Below are 21,202 nucleotides of genomic sequence, written 5' to 3' on the forward strand. Positions count from 1 at the left end.
CGTCTGAGACCACCACTGGGAGACCACTGAGAGACCAACCGTCTGAGACCACTGGGAGACCACTGAGACCACTGTCTGAGAGCACTGGACTGGTGAAGCTCGTGTGAGAGACTGAGTCAATAATAGACTGAGAGTCTGTCCCGCTGCTTCTGACCTCATGCCTGAAACACTTCAACTGCCTACAAGTGCTCAGTTTATTTGCATTTTGTCATATTTTACTAACTGTACAAAATGCCTAACCATAATAATCTTAATAATCTTAGATATGTTGGTTGAGATAACCCTGTGTTGGAAACTTCAGACTCTCGCAATAACATTAAGAACCAGTAGAGCAAAAACTACTAGTAATAATGTATGTTCATCTATTTAGATCTAGTTTCTCAGATTACATGTTTGGATTCACCATACCACTCTATCCATCAGACAAAGAGAGATTTACTTTTAAAGATTGCTTTATGCTCTATAGAAGTAGTTGATTCAAACAGTGAACAATAAACTTTAATCCTAACACCAGGAGAGTTAATGGCAGCAACACATTCCTCCTGTGCTCTCCGTGTGTCTATAAATACCCTCGGCTCGTCTCCAAACCCGGCAGCTGATGAACACACAGCTGAGTTGGGAATGTGTGTCATGGAAGCACTGGAGGCTCCTGAACGGCTTCAGATCCGCCTCAGACAATCACAGACAAAACCTGCGCTAAACTTCAGACAGCTCCGAAAGTCAAACACGACCCTTGTTTTGGGGAACACAAATAATTCCATTAAGAATGAAGTGATGCTATTTAATTTAAACAAAAACAGCTTTCAGATCATTCTTTTTCCTTTATAACCATTCAAATGTAAATTTATGCAGTACATGTTTTCCAATGGATGTTTGAAAAGTACGTTTGATCTATGAATCATATTAATAGTTAAATCAACATCACTCATATTCTGGCTGAATAGTTTAACTGAAACATGTGGACGTATATATAGTTAGTTCGCAGTGACACTGAGTCTGTTAAATGGATAAATGTAGATCATGTGAAGTTCAGTTAGAAAAGGTGAAAATGAAAAACGTTCAAGTCAGTCTATGTTTATGAATGTTTGTGAAATAGCAGCAGCATCTTTGTTTCTTTAAGTTATAATGTACAGAGATGATAACGGTATTGTTTTCAAAGTTTGTGTAATCTACAAACCGTTATCAGTGTGTAGCAGTAAATGAAGAGATGTCTTATCGATCATGAGTTCAGTATGGTGTCCCACAAGGCTCAGTACTAGGACCGCTGCTGTTCACTCTGTACATGCTAACATTAGGAGATATCATTAGGAAACATGACATTAGCTTTCACTGTTATGCTGATGATACCCAGCTGTATATTTCTTCAAAATCTAACGAAACTTACCAACTCACAAAATTAACAGAATCCATTGCTGATATAAAAAAATGGATGATTAGTAAATTCCTACTACTAAATTCTGAAAAAAAACAGAGATTGTAATTATTGGACAAAAAACTTCCACACGTAACAACCCAGAATACTGTCTAACACTCGATGGCTGCTCTGTTAAATCTTCATCATCGGTTAGGAACCTGGGTGTGTGTGTGTGTGTGTGTGTGTGTGTGTGTGGCCAGTTGATAATACCTAGAATATCTAAATCGACTGCAGGCGGGAGATCCTTGTCCTATTTAGCACCAAAACTCTGGAACAACCTTCCTAACATTGTCCGGGAAGCAGACACACTCTGTCCGTTCAAAGCTCGATTAAAGACACGTCTCTTTGGCCTAGCATTGAAATAATACATTATAGACTTCTATAACTCAATGTCAGTCAATGTAGGCTGCATAGATTAGGTCAGCCGGAACTGGGAACACTTCCCTTAAATCCTGATGTACTCGTTACATCATAAGATGAATGGCTTTGAAGGAATACAAATTTATTAAATGTATAATTACAATACAATAGTATAAACTGAGAAATGGTCTGTACATTGAATTTAGCATTTAAGATTAGGATGGTGATTATATCCGGCCTATCCTGTCACTGAGATTCCCTCCTTTCAGCCTAGATGTTGAATCGTAAGGTTGATTGGATTAGCTATAGGGGAGACTTTCACCTTTGTCTTTAACGGCTCTGGGATGGCTCTCGGAGCTAGAGTTGCTGGTGTAGGGTGTGTTCCTACTTCATTTGCATGCTTTGTTTCAGAATGTAGGGTTAGGGTTAGGCTGTAATAAACAAATATAACGTCCACAGTAATGTGAACTCCACAGACCGCTGGACAGAAGTGAACCTTTCTTATGATCGGAACAGATCCACATTAGTCCTCTTGTGTGTGTGAAGATCGAGGCATATAAACTCGTTTCCATGAAACGCTAAAGAATAAACAGAGTCAGCTCTGGATTAAGTAGTATAATTCTGGGACTATATTCTCTGATAGACACTGATTTACACATGAACCTCACACCACTTCACAATCTCTTATAGACACGAGATTTACAATTGGAGGAAAAAATGATAATGTATCATTTATGTTAAAATATGATAAATATGACCAACAATTTCCAACCGATAATCTTCAGGAAATCCCCCAAATCAGAACCCCGTTACAGTGCAGTGGAGAATAAGGCATGAACACAGCGAGGGTGTCCTTCAGCTGATGTGTGTGTCCGTGAAGCCTTATCTGATCCCAGACCAGCTGTGCAGATACGACGTCCAGCCTGAGCCTTGCGAGACCGCCGACTGCTCCTCGCCTACACACACACACACAGAATAATAAATCAAGTCATTTCCCGCCAGTGACGTCAGAATCTGATCATGGCTGCGTCCGACTCTATTGGTTACACGACATGTGAGAGCTGACTGTACTCTGATAAAGAAGGAGTATGTGTGTGTGTGTTGACCGTGAGCGATGGCCGCCAGCTTGCTCTTCTCGTCCGGGCTCAGCTGCAGCATGGTGTGTATGACGGGCAGCAGCGCCTGCCTCTCGCTGCCGGAGCGCAGGAACAGGAACTGCAGGAGCACGTTCTTCAGGTACTCCAGGTTCGCCACAGACTTCTCCCGCTCATGATTACGCTCCAGCCGCCGCACCTCACTCTTCAGCAGCTGCACACACACACACACACAACCACTGTTTACTTACACATAGAGTCTTATGCACACTTTAGAATATCACATGAAACAAATGCTGGATGGGAACACCAAGATGAGCATAAATAAAAAAAATTGTACATTAAAACGTCTGCGCTCAATTGAAGGGTATATATTATTATCCCATCAGAAGACGTGCGGAACAGAAGACTCAGAGGGTCTTGTGCAGAAGGTGTGTGTGTGTGTGTCTCACTGTGATCTGCTCGGTCAGGATAGCGTTGGTAGCCTCGGTCTCGTGCAGAAGGCTGTTCAGGTGCTCCACACTGCGGGCGGCGCTGCTCAGCTTCATCGTCAGCTCCTCTTTACTGGGCTCCATCTGCCATTCAGCAGGCTCTGCACACATACAGATACTGTGATAATCACACAAACATTTTACACCTGGACGAGCCCAGCTGAACACTCAGATGAGGTCCAGCACACTGTGTGTGAGAGCAGGGTGAGGGTGTACCGTGTTTGAGGTCAGAGGTCAGCAGCTGCTCCAGAGAGGTCAGCGGGGTCGCGGTGGAGGACAGGGACTCAGTCTCTGCGGTCTCCATGCCCTCGCCCTCCTCTCGATCGCCCCGCAGGTCCAGCGCTGGAGCGTCCGCTGGCTTCCGGTCCGTCTGAGCCTTCCTGCCCTGAGGATGATGCACTGAGAGAGAGAGAGAGATGCTGAGTGTGTGTGTGTGTGGAGTAGAGAGAGTCGCCGAGAGTGTGTGCGTGTGTGTGAGACACTATACATGTGTGATGCGTCAGTGCAGCAGTGTTGGAGTAGTAGAGCTTGAAGGCTGCATGCTGCTTCTGCTAGCCCCTCTCTGCTTTCAGCTACTGCCACCGGATAGCCCCTTGTTATTCAGGAGCGAAAAGAGGAGCCGAGTGTGTAAGTCTCCTCAGCCGGTACATAGCCTCTCTACCGCCAAGATCTCGAACATGCCTCCTCCTGGCACACATGGTAACTGGTCCCTTGCGGTTGCAGGCTAATTTAAACGGGATCTCGGCGCAGCAGTGGGCCCCAGAGACGAGGCATGCAGGCCCATCGGTGAATGGAAATGCCCTGCTGCCCGTCAACCACTGTCCCAGCTATGGGTAAAGAGTGAAGACCCCAATAGTGCACCTCCTGCCAGATGAAGGTCGTCACGGGTTCCCTCATGCCACTGGAGTCATCTAGCAGGAGTGAAGATGGTGGGAGTTAGGTCTGCTCACCCACACCCTCACCTTAATCCTCACCTATGCGCACCCTTCTTGCTGGAAGGAGGTCCCCGAAAGCACTCGTCGTAACCACGGAGTTGGCTTTGCTATTAAGTCTAAACTGCTGCTCGGCCGGAACCCCCTATTTGCATCAATGAAAGATTTGATGACATGGCGCATTGCCCTGGCAAAAGGAAAGCTTCGCCAGTTTCATCAGTGCATACGCTCTTCTTACACAACTCTTGATGCAAAGTACAACTTCAAAGAGGATTTCTACAGAGCTCTTGATGCCACCCTACAGAAAACCCCTGCTACGGACAGGCTCATCCTCATGGGAGATTTCAATGCTAGAGTGGGTACGGAGAATCTGGTATAGAGTAAGTCATTGGCCAGCATGGTATGGGGAAAATGAACCACAACAAGCTCAGACTCCTCTCCCTCTGTGCAGAGCACCAGCTGGTCATTACTAACACCATCTTCCAGATGAAGAACAGGCTCAAGAGCACCTAGCAGCAGCCCCGCTCAAAACATTGGCACCTCCTTGACTATGTAATTGTCCGTCAAAGGGACAGACAACATGTCCTCACTACCCGTGTCATGTGCGGAGCTCAGTGCTGGACTGACCACCGCATGGTCAGATCCAAACTACTCATGAGCCATCAACCCTGTGGCCCGAGGACAGCTCCAAACAAGAAACTCAACTGTACAGCGCTGATCAGCATCACCACCAACGACCACCGACGGCTCCTTGCTGAAAACCTCAACATGTTCCTGGAGGAATCAGCTGACTGGGCAGGTTTGCGCAAGGCTATTCATAACGCAGCCGAAGAGGTGCTCAGCCAATCAAGGAAACATCACCAGGACTGGTTTGACTGTCACTCAGCTGAGATCCAGTCACTTCTAAAAACCAAGCATGAAGCCCACAAAGCTCTCCTACCCATATAACCACCTTCATTGCTGCAAGAACAGCAACCCAGCCAGCCCTTCGGACTATGGAGAAAACAAAAAAGGCGCAAGAAATCCAGAACCTTGCAGACTGCAATAACACTCAAGGCTTTTACAATGCCACAAAAGCATTGTACGGCACCAGGAAGTGGGCGACTGCCCCAGTCTTACAGCTTGTCAGTCCCACACTCGTCAAGGACCAACACGAGATTCTTGACCCGTTGGGTAAACAATTTTTAGAGTCTCTTCGATCACACCAACCCTATTTACACACATATCCTGGATAATCTGCCAGATCTGCCACCAACAAAGCACCTGGACACTCCACCACTTTACTCAGAACTCGGGCAAACTATCGCAGGGCTGAAGAACAATAAAAGAGCTGGACCCGATGGAATCCCTCCAGAGGTTTTCAAACACGGAGGATACATCCTCACGTGCTGTCTGCACTTCCTGATCCAAAACATCTAGAAACATGGGACCCTCTCACAGGACTGGAAGGATGCTAACATCGTGGTCATTTACAAGCAGAAAGGAGACAGAGCAGTCTGAGGCAACAGCCACAGGATATCTCTCCTCTCCATCGCAGGGGAAGTCCTGGCCAAGTTCATGCTCAATAGATTGGTTGAGCACATCTCGGAAGCTGTGCCTCTGGAAATGCAGTGTGGCTTCCGGAAGACCAGACCCATGACAGACATGGTTTTTGTCTTGAGGCAGCTGAAGGAGAAGAGCCGAGAACAATCACAAAGACCTTTACGTTGCCTTCATCGACCTCAGCAAAACTTTTAATACCATCAACCGTGAGCTGCTCTGGAAACACCTCTCCAAAATTGGGGTACCATGCAAGTTTCTCAGCATCCAACAGCAGCTGTATGATGGGATGCAAGCAGGAGTGCTAACGGGAGAACTCCAGTTAGAGTCTTTGGAGGAAAATGTTGGGGTGAAGCACAGCTGTGTCTTGGCTACAGTGCTCTTTAATATCCTTGAATCAAGAGACACTAATGGGCGGCTGGTAACCCCTGGTATCTGGTTTCCCCTGCTCCATCTGCAGTCAAGTGTGTGGCTCAAGGATCGGACTCTACGCCCCCGAGAAGTGGCACCAGCAGCAAGGTTGCTGAACCCCACCCTATCCCTGGAGCAAGCATCATCATCGAACTTGATGAACAGGTGTGTGTACCGGTGCTGAGGGGCTCCCTCTGCAGATGGTAGAGCTGTGTGCGTCTTTGTGACATATAGAGAGAGATGCTGAGTGTGTGTGTGTATGTGAGAGAGAGAGAAATGCTGAGTGTGCGTGTACCTGCACTGACAGGCTCCCTCTGTAGAGAGTAGAGCTGAGTCTCCAGCCGGTTGACCTGCTGCTGTAGTGTCTCCACTGTGCGGCAGTGCTCGTCCTGTATGAGCCGCGTCTGCTCGCGGAAGCTAATGCGCAGAGCCTCCGTCTGAGCGCTCAGCTGAGCCGCGCACTGGCCGTGCTCCGACCGCAGGGACATGCTCTCCGACTGCAGCGACAGCAGCCTGACAGAGTGATGAACAGAGAACAGACTCAGAGATGCAGGGAGAAACACCACCATTACTGCTCGTCTGTCTCTTTAAATGCTCTTTAAAGGACAAGTTCTGTATTTTACACTTAAAGCCCTATTTTATTATCGTTCTTGATGAAATAGAACGGTTAAGGTGAAATTTGGACACATGCTGCTGGCCCGAGAATTCTGTGGTGGTTTCTGTGGAAGCACAGCTGGTGACCATCAATTGAGTAAACAAGTGTGAATTACGGATGTTGACTGGGAGAGAGTTCCAGAGGCAAGCAGAATCCTGGTTAAAGGCCCTACGACCCACGGGTCTCCTCTTTACCGCTTTTTGCTCGCCTAGCCACCGTGGGCCGAAGGGCCTTCAGCCTGGCTTCTGCTCGCCTCTGGAACTCTCTCCCAGTCAACATCCGTAATGCACACTTGTTCACTCATTTTATAGTCGAACTTAAAAGAATTGCTTATCCTCCATGATTATTTTGTGCACTCAAATCTAGTACTTTCTTATTGCCATTCTTATTTTTTTTGTTATACACACACACACACACACACACACCTTTCCCGAAGCTCTGCCTCTTTGCTGACGCTCTCCTGCAGAATCTTGTTGTGCCGCTCCAACAGTGTGTCGTGGTCCGTCTGCAGCTGCTGCAGTTCTGCTGTGCTGCACTGAAGGCTGGTCTGCGTCTCCTGCAAGCGTCTGCGCAGTTGCTCCAGCCCAGCCTCCATCTGCTCTCTGAACACACAACACAACCAGCCTCAGAACACACACTCCCACCACTGAACACAGTCAGTGACTCATGATGCTCACCTCTCCTGTCTGAATGCGTCTCCCTCGCTCTGGCCGGAGCTCTTGTGCTTCTGCTGCTTCAGGACATTATGGACTCGCACCTTATAGCTCTCGAACTCAGAAACAGTCGCCGCCAGATCAGCCTGCAGTTACAGTCAGACCAGAGTCACACCAGTCACACCAGAGTCATACCAAAGTCATACCAAAGTCACACCAGAGACACACCAGAGACACACCAGAGTCATACCAAAGTCATACCAAAGTCACACCAGAGACACACCAGAGACACACCAGAGTCAGACCAGAGTCATACCAAAGTCATACCAAAGTCACACCAGAGACACACCAGAGACACACCAGAGTCACACCAGAGTCATACCAAAGTCATACCAAAGTCACACCAGAGTCACACCAGAGACACACCAGAGTCACACCAGAGTCATACCAAAGTCATACCAAAGTCACACCAGAGTCACACCAGAGACACACCAGAGTCACACCAGAGTCATACCAAAGTCATACCAAAGTCACACCAGAGACACACCAGAGACACACCAGAGTCAGACCAGAGTCATACCAAAGTCATACCAAAGTCACACCAGAGTCACACCAGAGACACACCAGAGTCATACCAAAGTCATACCAAAGTCACACCAGAGACACACCAGAGACACACCAGAGTCAGACCAGAGTCATACCAAAGTCACACCAGAGACACACCAGAGACACACCAGAGTCACACCAGAGTCATACCAAAGTCACACCAGAGTCACACCAGAGACACACCAGAGTCACACCAGAGTCATACCAAAGTCACACCAGAGTCACACCAGAGACACACCAGAGTCAGACCAGCACGAGACACTAGCAGAGAACATGTGTGAATGACATGAGCGAGAGGAGCTGAGGTTCACTTTCTCTGCTCAGACAAACATCTCTGCTACGCTTGTGTGTGTGAGAGAGAGAGTGTGTTTGTGTGTGTGTGTGTGTGTGTGAGAGAGAGAGAGAGAGAGAGAGAGAGAGTGTGTGTGTGTGTTCACCTTGGCGGCTGCGCATTCGTCCTGCAGTTTCTTCACACTGAGTCGATGTGAGTGTGACGTGTGTGTGTGCTGCTCGTTCATCAGCTTCAGCTGCTCCTGCAGACGGTGCCGCTCCGCTGTCAGATCACTGCACTGGATCTGGACATACACACACACACATCATCATCAAAACACACACACACACACACAACACTGCTCATTAATTGAACAAAAGGGAGTGAGACGCAGTAATGATCAGGTTGATGTCACTGCCAGGAAATAACTTGATTCATTAATAAAGTCTAGTGAACACGGTTATTAGTCAGCATGTAAAGCCGGCAGACGAGTTGCTTCAGTTCGCAGATGTGTGTGTGTGTGTTATCAGGGTGAACATGCTGAACTTCTCCTCCAACTGCTGCATCGACACACACACACACACACACACACACCTTATACTCCTCCAGCTGCTGCTGCTGGGCCTCCAGTTCTCCTCTCAGAGACGCCAGACTGATCATCTGAGCCGCTTCCTGTGGGAGATTCACACACACACATCAGACAAGAACACCACCAGATCAACATATCTATCTATCTATCTATCTATCTATCTATCTATCTATCTATCTATCTATCTATCTATCTATCTATCTATCTATCTATCTATCTATCTATCTATCTATCTATCTATCTATCTATCTATCTATCTATCTATCTATCTATCTATCTATCTATCTATCTATCTATCTATCTATCTATCGCAAATCAGATTTATTGAAAAAAATTTAAATGAACAAATCAAACAAAAGGAATAGAAATAGCTCAACACAACAAATGTTTCAAGTGGTTCCCCAAATTGGATCTGGGGACAAGAGTGTCACGTTTGACTGTGTTAGAAATACAGCAAGTCAAAAGAATGGTCCAAAAAGTGAAGAGAAGACACCATCGCCCTTCACAAACGAGGAACAGGATACAGAAAGATGGCAATTACTTTTGTTTGATTTGCTCATTGCAAACAGCTGGAAGTCTGTAAATTGTGCCAATAAACCTGATTTGAATGGGGGTTGAATCATTTCAATTGCAATGGCATCTATCCACCTATTCATCAATGTTCTGTCTATGTATGTCGGTCTGCCTGAAATAGGACGTTTTTTCCTACAGTCGCTCCACTTGTACTTTATGATTAAGTTGCCATGTAATATTAATGTCTAAGTAAAGGCTACATTAATGCCTGCAGACACTGAATTCATGAGACTCACTCTTTGTTTTGCGTCTCCCAGATCTTTTTTGGTTTTGACCAGCAGTTGTTTCATCCTGGAGGCTTTCTCCTCCGTCTGATCCAGCGAGGACTTCAGAGACTCTGAGAGAAATACACATAATGAGATTCATCAGTGTTTGATCCTGTGCAGCTCCTAGCCATTTCACTCGATTACAGCATCAGATGAAGCTTTCAGTCGTACCAATGTCCTGGTTCAGCCGCTGCTCTCGCTCTCTCTGTGTTTGCATGTGCAGTTGGTGCTCCTCCGCCTGTTTGTCTCTCTCGGACAGTTTGTGATTGAGTTCTTTCACCAGTTTCTCATAGTCCGCCATTTCCATGTCCATCAGTGAGCTCTGCTGAGCGCCCTGCAGAGCCAGAGATCACACACTGATGTAGCTCTCACACATGTGGCCTGCAGTACACAATCACGACTAACTGGGTACTGGTGTTCAGATAAACGTCAAAAATAATAATAATAATAGTGTACTCTCATTATATAATTGATCAGTCAGTCTGGCACGACAGCCACAGTGTGATCGGAGTTGTGTGTGTGGACATGCCTTTCTCAGCTGCTCGAGCTCCTGAGCCGTCTGCTGCAGCTGATGTGTGTGTTTGCTGAGCTGAGCTTGAAGCTCCTCCACCTCCTTCACGGCAGCATGATGCTCCTGGAGAAACACACACACACACACACACACACACACACACACACACACACACACACACACACACACACACACACACACACACACACACACACACACACATCTTTAAAAACTTCAACGGAGAAGAAGAGAAGAAGAGAAGACAGTCTGCTGTCTATAGCAGAGCATGTGTATACAGAGATCTTGCTGCCACTGTTCGTACACATACTGTAAAATGACATTCCAGGACTTTAAGCACTACTGTTTTTGGTTTTCAAGAAATACAAGTAAAGATCTTATCAAATGATATCTTTATAATCTTCCAAATTCTAAAAAATGCAAAGATTTCTAAATCCTTTTCAAACAGATTTCCCCCCCATGAATATGTGATTAACCTGAAGAATGAAATTTGTATCAAACACTTGGAAACATATGAGCAATATCCATGTGAAATGGCTATGTATCTATATCAGACGGGCTGCAGCATTCATTTTCGCACGAAAAGATTGTATTTGTGTTTTTCTGAAAAAATTATACACTTATTTCATGTTTATGTATACATGTATTGTCCTTCAATAATTCAAGCACTTTAAGTACTGATTCATAAACATACCTGTTTTCAAGGAGTTACATTTAAAAAAAATCTTTAAAGATGAACTGAACTGAAATTTGAAAAAAGGTGACATAACAGATGTATTTTATTAATTATCATTGGTACAATTTTTAAAATGGCATAATTTGTTAAAAGGGATAAAATGGTACATTGAAAGTGTTGTTTTTGTTACACGGGCGCCGCCATGTTGGATTTCAACATTCGACTACGTCACTGGCATGGTAAGCCACTCCGCTGCCTACCCGCACCAGCAGAACAGCCGTAGCTTGTAAACAGTCTGAGGCTAAATGACATGGCTGACGAAACAGATTTTTTAGCGACACACTATCTAGAGATATGTACTTTCGTCAATGAGTACATGAAACGTCTGACAATGTCTGCATTAAATGTTTTATTTACACAAGTTACAAGTTCAACACATCACGTTACCGTTACTCGAATCCTTGATATTCGGCTGAGGGGAAAAGATTCCTGATATATAGTTCACGGTAAAGGATGGGATTCTCCTTTCTAAATGCACCCTCGCCCATAGAGTGAACTGCCAGTACGCTGTTAATCTAAACAGTCTGAGAAAAGTCTGAGAAAACAAGTTAGCCCAGCCTAGTCACGTAAAATACCCTGCTACTGATGGGGCGCTCGCGTCTCAGCTCGGACATCCATTAGAGACAGCATAGCCTCCCCCAACACGTTTCTCTCACCGAACAGCATCCGAAATGAACGGTGCATGGTGATGCATTTTTCGCCGATCAATAAATGTTCCAGGTTGACCTCTCTGCAAAAGATCGACTCCTGTGCAGTATGCATACTCCACAGCGCTCGCGCCCACAATCACTTCTCCCCAAACGATCCTGTACTGTAAGTGAAGCCTAAAACTGATCGTCCTCCATGTGGTGGTAGTCAGACACTACCGGCCTGTCCCTCGCGGACTCAAATGCGTAATCCATGCCGTTAAAAGTGCTCATTTTCGTCAGTGTATATAGGACCTGCAGCTGTTGTCTATGGCGCTCCGCGGGTCCTACCATGCCAGTGACGTCATCGAAATTGCCAGCGCTAACAAGCGCAATTTTGCGTTGCTTATAAAAAGCTATATTAATATTTTTTATTAAAATGTTTAGTGTAATTTACGTTTAATTGTCATAAACAACACGTTTTCATCGTCGAATTTTTTCAGTTCAGTTCATCTTTAAGTTCTTCAAGGCCTTTAGCCCCTGAGGGACACACGAGTACGCCAGAGACGCTCGACCGTACCTTAGTCTTCTGCTCTCGGAGGAGCCTCTCCGCCTCCAGCTCTCGCTCCAGCTTCTGCATGTCCAGCGTCTGCGCCTCCAGCTGTGTGACGGTCTTCTGCAGCGCCTCGGCACGGGCCGCCAGATCCGCTCGCTCTGACGACAGCAGCTCATGCTGAGAGCGATCACCACAGAGAAACACTTACTCATCCCACCCTCTCTTTTAACTATACACTTACACGTCACTGTGTTACATACAAATGAATCAATTATAGTGGATGTATGAGGATCCACAGGTGTGGAGTAGCACATTAACGAAGGACATTTCACAGTAACACTGAATCTGTGTGGGTGGTGTTATTGGAGTACCTGCTGAACTGCATTCTGGAGACGCCTGCTCAAATCTTCACCGAGTTTATCCGCCTGTTCCAGCCGCTCAGTCTGCTTGTCATAATCCACCAGCAAATTCTACAAATGCATGATTAAGAAGTGCACTGTTTACTTAAGAACTAGTAGATCTTGTCGGACACTATAATGGAGGATGAGCTAAACCTTGTAATGCTCTGCCCCGTGGATGATGTCCTTCACAGAGTGTGCCAGCCGGTCCCGCTCAGCCTTCAGCTGCTCCACGTCCTCCCTCAGAGCGGCAGCCTGGAGGCACAAACACAAGCTCAGTCCGCACAAGCTCAGTCCACAGCCCTGGAGCGCCTCGGAGGGACACGACACCACCCACCTCGCTCTTGCTGAGCTCCAGCTCCTTCTTGGCCTTCACAGCAACCGCTTTGATCTTGTTCATGCGTTCGTCCTTATCCTTACTTGCTTTCTTCAGCGCTTCTACACAACAGAAGAGTCATCAAGGACGTAAGGGAAATGGTTTCGGCACCAGGGCTCATGGAATTAAGAGTGTAACATGAACAATCATACCTATTTCATCAGATAACTCTTTCAGTTTCTCATTTTCATCAGTCACCGATGACTCTTTGCACGTCTGAAAAGTGACAATCGAAGGAAAGAAATTTAAGATGTCACTTACAAATTCTAGAGTAATTCTGTAGAGTAATTAAAATACGTAGTTATGTATTTTATATGGAACCTTGTTCACGGCAATAAGGAAAAATGAAGATAATTGTGACTTTTTATCTCGCAATTCAGAGATCATAATTTGCAATTCCAACTTTATTTCACACAATTCAATTTATAATTTGCCATTCCAACTTAAATTAACACAATCCTGACTTTATTTCACGCAATTCCTACTTTATTTCTCGCAAATCCGACTTTATTTCTCGCAAATCCGACTTTATTTCTCGCAAATCCGACTTTATTTCTCGCAAATCCGACTTTATTTCTCGAAATTCCAACTTTATTTCACAAAATCCTGACTTTATTTAACATATTCCTGACTTTATTTCTCGCAATCCCAACTTTATTTCTCGCAATTCCGACTTTATTTCTCATAATTTCAACTTTATTTCTTGCAATCCCGACTTTATTTCACGCAATTCCAACTTTATTTCACACAATCCTGACTTTATTTCACGCAATTCCAACTTTATTTCACACAATCCAACTTTATTTCACACAATCCAACTTTATTTCACACAATCCAACTTTATTTCACACAATCCTGACTTTATTTCTCGCAATCCCGACTTTTTCTTGCAATTCCTATATTTCACAGAATCCTGACCTTATTTCTCACGAATCCAACTTTATTTCTTGCAATTACAACTTTATTTCTCGCAATCCCGACTTTTTTTCTCGCAACTCCGACTTTATTTCTCACAATCCTGACTTTATTTCACATAATCCCAACTTTATTTCTCGCAATTCCGACTTTATTTCTCGCAATTCCAACTTTATTTCACACAATCCTAACTTTTTATTTCAGATAATCCCAACTTTATTTCTCTCAATCCCGACTTTGTCACGCAATTCTGACTTTATTTCTCCCAATTCCAACTTTACTTAAAACAATCCTGACTTAATTTCACATAATCCTGACTTTATTTTTCGCAATCAGACTTCATTTCACACAACTCTGACTTTATAACTCGCAATTCAGACATTATAACTTGCAACTTTGACTTTATTTCTCGCAATTCCGACTTTTCCGATTCTTTGTCAGGTCTCTCTTGTAATTCTACTCTGCTATTCTTTAGGTACTTTGGTACGTTGCGTGATCTGCTTATAGATAAGGTCTTGTAAAGAAACAAGAAAATATTTTAGCCAGCATTACAAACACACAATACCTGCAGGAGACCAACTTCTTTTTTGAGCTGAGATATTAGAGTGTCTTTGTCAGCCAGAACCTGTTGGAGCTCGTTGGCCTTGTGAACTTGTGCATCCGTTTCATCCGCCGGCTCTTTTTCCTCTGAACTCTGACTCAGGTCAGCAACTTGAGCAAGCAGGCTGAGGTTTTCTGCCCTCAGCTTTTCATTCATGCCTTGCATTTCCCTCAGGTCCTTCTGCAGTCCCTCTGTATCCAACAGCACCTCCTCCAGACTGGCCTTCAGCAGGTGCTTCTCGCGGAGCAGCTCGTCCACGCGCTCCTGACGCTCTTCCACCGACTGCCTCGCGCTCTCCAGCTCAGCCGCCAACCGCTCTGCGCCTTCGTCACACTGCTGGGTCAGGAGCGCCTTCTCCTCCTGAGACTTACTCCAGAGATGGTTTATAAGAGCAAGAGCAGAGACATCCGCCGTGCCATCCAGCTCCGTCTCAGAGAAACTCTGCTTGAGGATTTCAGCGATGCGGCTCCGAACGTCAGAAAGATGCTCCTGACTAGCGTCCCTGTCTCGCCGAAGGGCGTTTCCCTCGTCCGACAGGCACACGATCTGAGCCTGGAGGAGTTTGATTGTGTCTTGACACTCCTCCTGTCCGGCTTGAAGAGCAGACAGCTCCTCCTCAAGGAGATTTATACGCTGGTCCTTCTCCACGCTTACCGACAGCAGCCGACTCTCCAGCATACGGATCTGTGCGAGCTGAGCCTTGTGCTCATGTTCTGATTCGGATGCCATGAACTTCAGTTTCTCCTCGAACTCTGACACAAGAGTCTCATTGTGTTCACCTTCTGATTTGGATGCCATGAACTCTAAGACAAGAGTCTCCTTGTGTTGTAGATTCCCCAGGATTTCTTTTGTTTTGTTCCTCAGGTCCTCGAAGGACATTTTGCCTGCGTGGTCCAGTGTGTCCTCTGCATTAATGTGCTCTAACAAACTGTCCCTCTCCTGGAAGAAGCTCTCAAGCTCCTCCTGCAGACCCTGAACCGAGGACACGGTTTGCTCCTTCATGGCTCTGTATTGCTTCAGAAAGTGCTCTGTTCTGTCTCTGAGGTTATTACGTGTGATCATGCTCTCATCTTCAGGAGGAGGCGAACGTGTGTCTTGTGGAGCGTCGGCGACATGTTCTAGCTGATCTCTTTCAGCACTGGAGCTAAAGCAAGTTTCCAGTTCCCTTGAGTCTTGGTTGTGGGACTCTTCTAAGGTTCGGACGTCTACAGTAGAGATGCTGCGAGCCTCTCCGCTTTTGCCCACTGATGCTTCACCACTGTCTTTGCTCATTTGAAGCTCATTGATGGTGAACTCGAGCTCTTCCTTCTCCACAGTGAACTCCTCTCTGACTTGCTTCAGCTCAGACTCCAGCTCCACCTTCACATTTCTAAGAAACTCGAGCTCTTCTTGAAACATCATGTTTTGAGCCTGCAAATCCTCCAGGGCTAGCTTCAGCCCGCCACCCTCGTCGCTGGAGTCGTCTGAGGCGGAGGAGTCCGCCAGCGGCTGCGGAGGCGCTGCTCGATTGCTCTCCTCCTCTTCCTCCTGAACATCCTGCAGGAATCCCTCCTTCAGCGCCAGCTGCTCCGAGAGCTCGTCCTGCAGCAGAAGTAGCCGCTCGCGCTCCCTCTCGAAGTCTGCGGCGTTCAGCTCCATCTGCTCCTCCAGGTAGCGCAGCTCGTCCTCGTACTGCTTGCCCAGCCTCTCCATCTCCCTCTGCAGATTCTCCACCTCCTGTTGGGACTCAGTAAGGCTCATCTGGTGGGATTCTCTGAGCGCTTCGGTCGCAGTCGTCCACTGCTTCTTGGCTTCTAGCAGCTCTTCTTGAGTTTGAGATATCTTGGACTCATACTCAGTGCAGGCTGCCCTAAAGCCAGCAGTGAGCTCAGCTGTGCTTCTCTGCATTTCTGCACACTCGCTATTCTTCAAGTCTAGTTCCTCCTGGAAAGCGGCTAATCTTCCCTCTGTTTCCTGTAAAAACATTTCAAATAAAGTCATTGCTTCTTTATAGTGGATTTCATGCTATATTAAAGATGAATTGAGTAATATTTAGGAGGATCTGTTGCAATATAATAAACATATGTACGTTAAAATGAAGCATTTCTCTCTACACACAATCCGACCCTGAACGGACAAACGTGTTTCATCACTATGTTGTTCTTCATGATAAGAAGCTGCTGAAGTCAGCGAATAAAACACTAACACAATGATAAACAATTGACAATAATATTCGCAATAACATACAGTTTTACTGAATAATTAAGTAAACCTAATTTCTTAATCCTTGTAAAGAAAGCTAATTGATGAAAAGGCTACTCTCTGCTGTCTCAGACGACGACATCCTGTCGGCCACCGTAACTTCTGTTGGGTACAATTCACAACCTCACCACTAGATGGCACTAAAAACATTACACACTTCACCTTTAAAATAACTATTACCGAAAGAACACAAGAAACTCACAGATTGAGCAAAAGGTTACCTGTGCCTGTTTCTTGAACTCCTCGTTTTCTCTGCGCAGTAGCACCAGGCTCTGCTGAACCTCGGCCTTCTCCTGCAGCACAGCACTCATTCGCTCGCTCAGCTCCTGTTGGGATCAGGAACACAAACTCTGAAACACATCCTCGCTATGCATCATTTTGATGAGCCAACATATCAATACTTTGCAGGGTCTCCTAACAGTACAGAATCTATTGATCTATCTAAGGACTGACGGACTGAAAGACTGACGGACTGATGGACTGAAGGACTGACGGACTGACTGAACAGAAGGACTGACAGACTGACGGACTTAAGGACTGACGGACAGACGGTCTGACGGACTGAAAGACTGACGGACTGAAGGACTGACGGACTGAAGGACTGACGGACTGACGGACTGAAGGACTGAACGAGTGAAGGACTGATGGACTGAAGGACTGACGGACTGACTGAACAGAAGGACTGAAGGACTGACAGACTGACGGACTTAAGGACTGACGGACAGACGGTCTGACGGACTGAAAGACTGACGGACTGAAGGACTGAAGGACTGACGGACTGAAAGACTGACGGACGGAAAGACTGACAGACTGAACGACTGAAGGACTGACGGACTGACTGAACAGAAGGACTGAGGACTGACAGACTGACGGACTTAAGGACTGACGGACAGACGGTCTGACGGACTGAAAGACTGACGGACTGACGGACTGAAGGACTGACGGACTGAAGGACTGACGGACTGAAAGACTGACGGACTGAAGGACTGACGGACGGAAGGACTGACAGACTGAACGACTGAAGGACTGATGGACTGAATGAAGGACTGACGGACTGAAGGACTGACGGACTGAAAGACTGACGGACTGAAGGACTGACGGACGGAAAGACTGACAGACTGAACGACTGAAGGACTGACGGACTGAATGAAGGACTGACGGACTGACTGAACAGAAGGACTGAGGACTGACAGACTGACGGACTTAAGGACTGACGGACAGACGGTCTGACAAACTGAAAGACTGACGGACTGAAGGACTGACGGACTGAAGGACTGACGGACTGAAAGACTGACGGACTGAAGGACTGAAGGACTGACGGACTGAAGGACTGACGGACTGAAAGACTGACGAACTGAAGGACTGACAAACTAAAGGACTGACGGACTGAAAGACTGACAAACAGAAAGACTGACGAACTGAAAGACTGACGAACTAAAGGACTGACGGACTGAAAGACTGACAAACAGAAAGACTGACGAACTGAAAGACTGACGAACTAAAGGACTGACGGACTGAAAGACTGACGAACTGAAGGACTGACGGACTGAAGGACTGAAAGACTGACGGACTGAAAGACTGACGGACTGAAGGACTGACGGACTGAAAGAATGACGGACTGAAAGACTGACTGACTGATGGAGTGAAAGACTGACGGACTGAAGGACTGACGGACTGAAAGACTGACGGACTGAAGGACTGACGGACTGAAGGACTGAAAGACTGATGGAGTGAAGGACTGACGGACTGAAGGACTGACGAACTGAAACACTTACGGACTGATGGACTGAAAGACTGACCTGGATGATGGAGGAGTCTGCTGTGCCGACCGCAGGCCTCAACGCCTCCTTCTCTAAAGCTGGTCAAAAGAACAGAAAATATACAATACTTAGATTTACAAATATATATGTTTTTACAATTAAGAAGCAACTTTGATAACCTTACCTGCACATTTTGCCTTCATCCTCTGCATCGCCACCATCTGTTTCTTTGCAAACTTTATCAGATCTTGTTTAGACAGCGTGTCCAGCTGTAAGGAGACAGAACTTAGTGACTCTGCCCTCCTCTAGCGCTTTCTCAAATATATACATATACTTCTTTAGATTATTTCTCTCCAATTTATTTATACTTAGCCTCCAATAAGAATAAAATTAGACTTTCTTCTGGATTTTAATTTTATTAGTAGTGTTATCAATGAAAATCAATGAAACGCATACAAATATGTACATTACTATACAAAGCAATAACGTAAAATTGACATTAACAACATTTCAACTTTAAAGATGCAGTTTCTTTTCGAGGTGTTTTAAATATGCTTATTATTGCTTTTTTTGTTCACCAATCAAGTCAATACCGTCTAACAACAATTTATGATTAAATAACAGCTACTTAGCATAGATGAGCTTTTACAAGTTAAAGAGGGGAAATGACTTCCTGAACTTCTAGAACTTGAACAGTATATCATCATAGGTGATGACGAAATGTGTTAAAGCTTCGTTTTCATCAAACAAACTATGAATGAAGGAAGTGTCACTCAATGAAGGATCTCACCTTGGATTTGCCTGACTGTCCAGCAGGTGACGTCACGGACTCACCGTTCGCATCTAGCGGTGACGTCATGGACTCGGCGCTCGCGTCCTGCGGTGACGTCACGGACTCGGCGCTCGCGTCCTGAGGTGATGTCACAGACTCGGCGCCCACGTCCTTTGGTGACGTCACGGACTTCGTGCTCGCGTCCTGCGGTGATGTCACAGACTCGGTGCTCACGTCCTGTGGTGATGTCACGGACTCGGTGCTCACGTCCTGTGGTGACGTCACAGACTCGGCGCGCGCATCCTGCGGTGATGTCACGGACTCGGCGTTCACGTCCTGTGGTGACGTCACAGACTCGGCGCTCGCGTCCTGCTGCAGGTGTAATGCGTTAATAAGACAATCCTAGTACACAGTACCTTACACAGCTCTAGGCTTGTTTGAGATGAGCAAAATCTGCGCAGAACCGATCACCGGTGATCAGCGCGAGATGCATGCCGGTTAGAAATGTGTCCAAGAGCAGTCCGCCTGGCTCTGATGTCATGCCGACGTATGTCAAAAAACTCTCGTGAGCGCAAGGTGGAAGTGTCGGATTCTGCAGTCGCGCGCAGTTGCTCTCCACTGACGCTGATCAGAAGCATGATGGGAAAGACTTGCTGACGACACAGCTTAATGCTCATTGGTTTAAAAACCGTGATGTATTGCTCTCTTTTAATATGTTTGATTTTAAAACTCTGATATCATGTTTTATGTGTATACATATGGGTGAATAAACTCTCTGACAGTGCAATATGGGTTATTATGTAATGATGTCATTTTTATTAAAGCAATATATAAAAACACATATCTGTGTTAAAGAAGAAATCATTGATAAACACATATTTGTAATATAATTAAATAACAAGTACTTTGGGTGTCTTGTTCATTAAATTTATTTTCATATAAAAGCAACAGAACTTAAATTACATCCAGTTTATTAGCAACACAAGCGTGAATCCCGCGATATCAGTCTTTGATCTCACAGGTGTCTGATCCCCTGTGAGAACCGAGATCTGTCCGGCTAGTCTGCGCTTTCTTCACTCCTACTCTCACTGCATTTCAGACGAGGCGCATCTCAAACAAGCCTAATGTCAACACTGATCTATAATATGACGTAGTCAATAGTTATTCTCATTTCATTTTGTGGGATTACTATGGTGAACCTTGAGGCATCGTGTAAATGAATGGTACAAGGTAAATAATTCCCTGTCAGAGCCATCTTTATTACTAATGGCTTAGACTCTTTTTGTCCAGGTCACTAACTTATCACATTTAGCCTAGCTGATCAACAATAAGACCCAATTACATACATAACATTACATACATTAATGACATATTGCATACATACTGATGTTCATTTATCAATCTATACACAGCTTCAACAGCAGCTTTAGTTTTAGTGTTTAAACTTCAGCGACTAACCTCCATTCTTGTGCGGGATCACGAAAGACAGCTGCTTAAACCGGGAATGGCTAGGAAAAGATCATTTATTCACAAACCAACTGCGTGTAAACATATCCTGCATCTCTGTGCTGTTACTTCCGCATTCGCTACTTCCGCAGCAGCGCGAGGGAGATCAGCCAATTGCGTTCGTCCATCAACCCGGGTGCCTTCACGTCATTGTTTGTTTTGGTTGCCACCACGGCTGTGTGAAGGAAGTGTCGACTGTCCAATCACAGGTGGCTCGTGCAGTGCTCCAGCTGACCGGATTGGCTAGTCAGAGCAGAGGCGGGACTTGATGGCGCAGGGAAAAGGATTGGCGTTTGTAAACAACGAGAACAAAATAAATTCATATCCTCAAA

The 21,202-nt window shown here is 45.7% G+C and overlaps 1 protein-coding gene across 2 annotated transcripts; it reads right to left on the reverse strand.

Moving 5' to 3' along the window:
* Window positions 1-2,374: 2,374 nt before the first annotated feature.
* Window positions 2,375-20,966, reverse strand: gcc2 (GRIP and coiled-coil domain containing 2). Of its 2 annotated transcripts, none has more exons than XM_039673836.2 (23): window positions 20,823-20,966; window positions 19,383-19,505; window positions 18,777-18,861; window positions 18,632-18,690; window positions 17,054-17,158; window positions 14,556-16,544; window positions 13,228-13,291; window positions 13,037-13,137; window positions 12,856-12,954; window positions 12,673-12,771; window positions 12,326-12,478; window positions 10,384-10,488; window positions 10,026-10,188; window positions 9,825-9,925; window positions 9,021-9,098; window positions 8,593-8,730; window positions 7,574-7,695; window positions 7,322-7,498; window positions 6,537-6,754; window positions 3,576-3,758; window positions 3,321-3,460; window positions 2,881-3,082; window positions 2,375-2,730 (listed from the first exon to the last, which is right to left on the reverse strand). In XM_039673836.2, exons 1-23 carry the CDS (start codon window positions 20,826-20,828, stop codon window positions 2,657-2,659), a joined length of 4,584 nt encoding a protein of 1,527 aa, XP_039529770.2. In that variant the 5' UTR covers window positions 20,829-20,966; the 3' UTR covers window positions 2,375-2,656. The 2 variants fall into 2 exon arrangements, with proteins under 2 accessions (XP_039529770.2, XP_088989699.1); XM_089133573.1 differs by having other exon boundaries at window positions 19,383-19,502; window positions 20,823-20,965.
* Between the last annotated feature and the right edge of the window lie 236 nt (window positions 20,967-21,202).

This window comes from Pimephales promelas, chromosome 7 (assembly GCF_988280905.1).
Source record: "Pimephales promelas chromosome 7, fPimPro1.hap1.1, whole genome shotgun sequence".
Lineage (NCBI taxonomy): Eukaryota > Metazoa > Chordata > Actinopteri > Cypriniformes > Leuciscidae > Pimephales > Pimephales promelas.

Bases quoted from the DNA above. Each gene is read 5' to 3' on its own strand.
- gcc2 (XM_039673836.2), bottom strand. The intron at 18,862-19,382 runs GTGAGATCCTTC...GTCTCCTTACAG, and splicing joins GACAGTCAGGCAAATCCAAG to CTGGACACGCTGTCTAAACA. The intron at 9,926-10,025 runs GTACGACTGAAA...TATTTCTCTCAG, and splicing joins GCGGCTGAACCAGGACATTG to AGTCTCTGAAGTCCTCGCTG.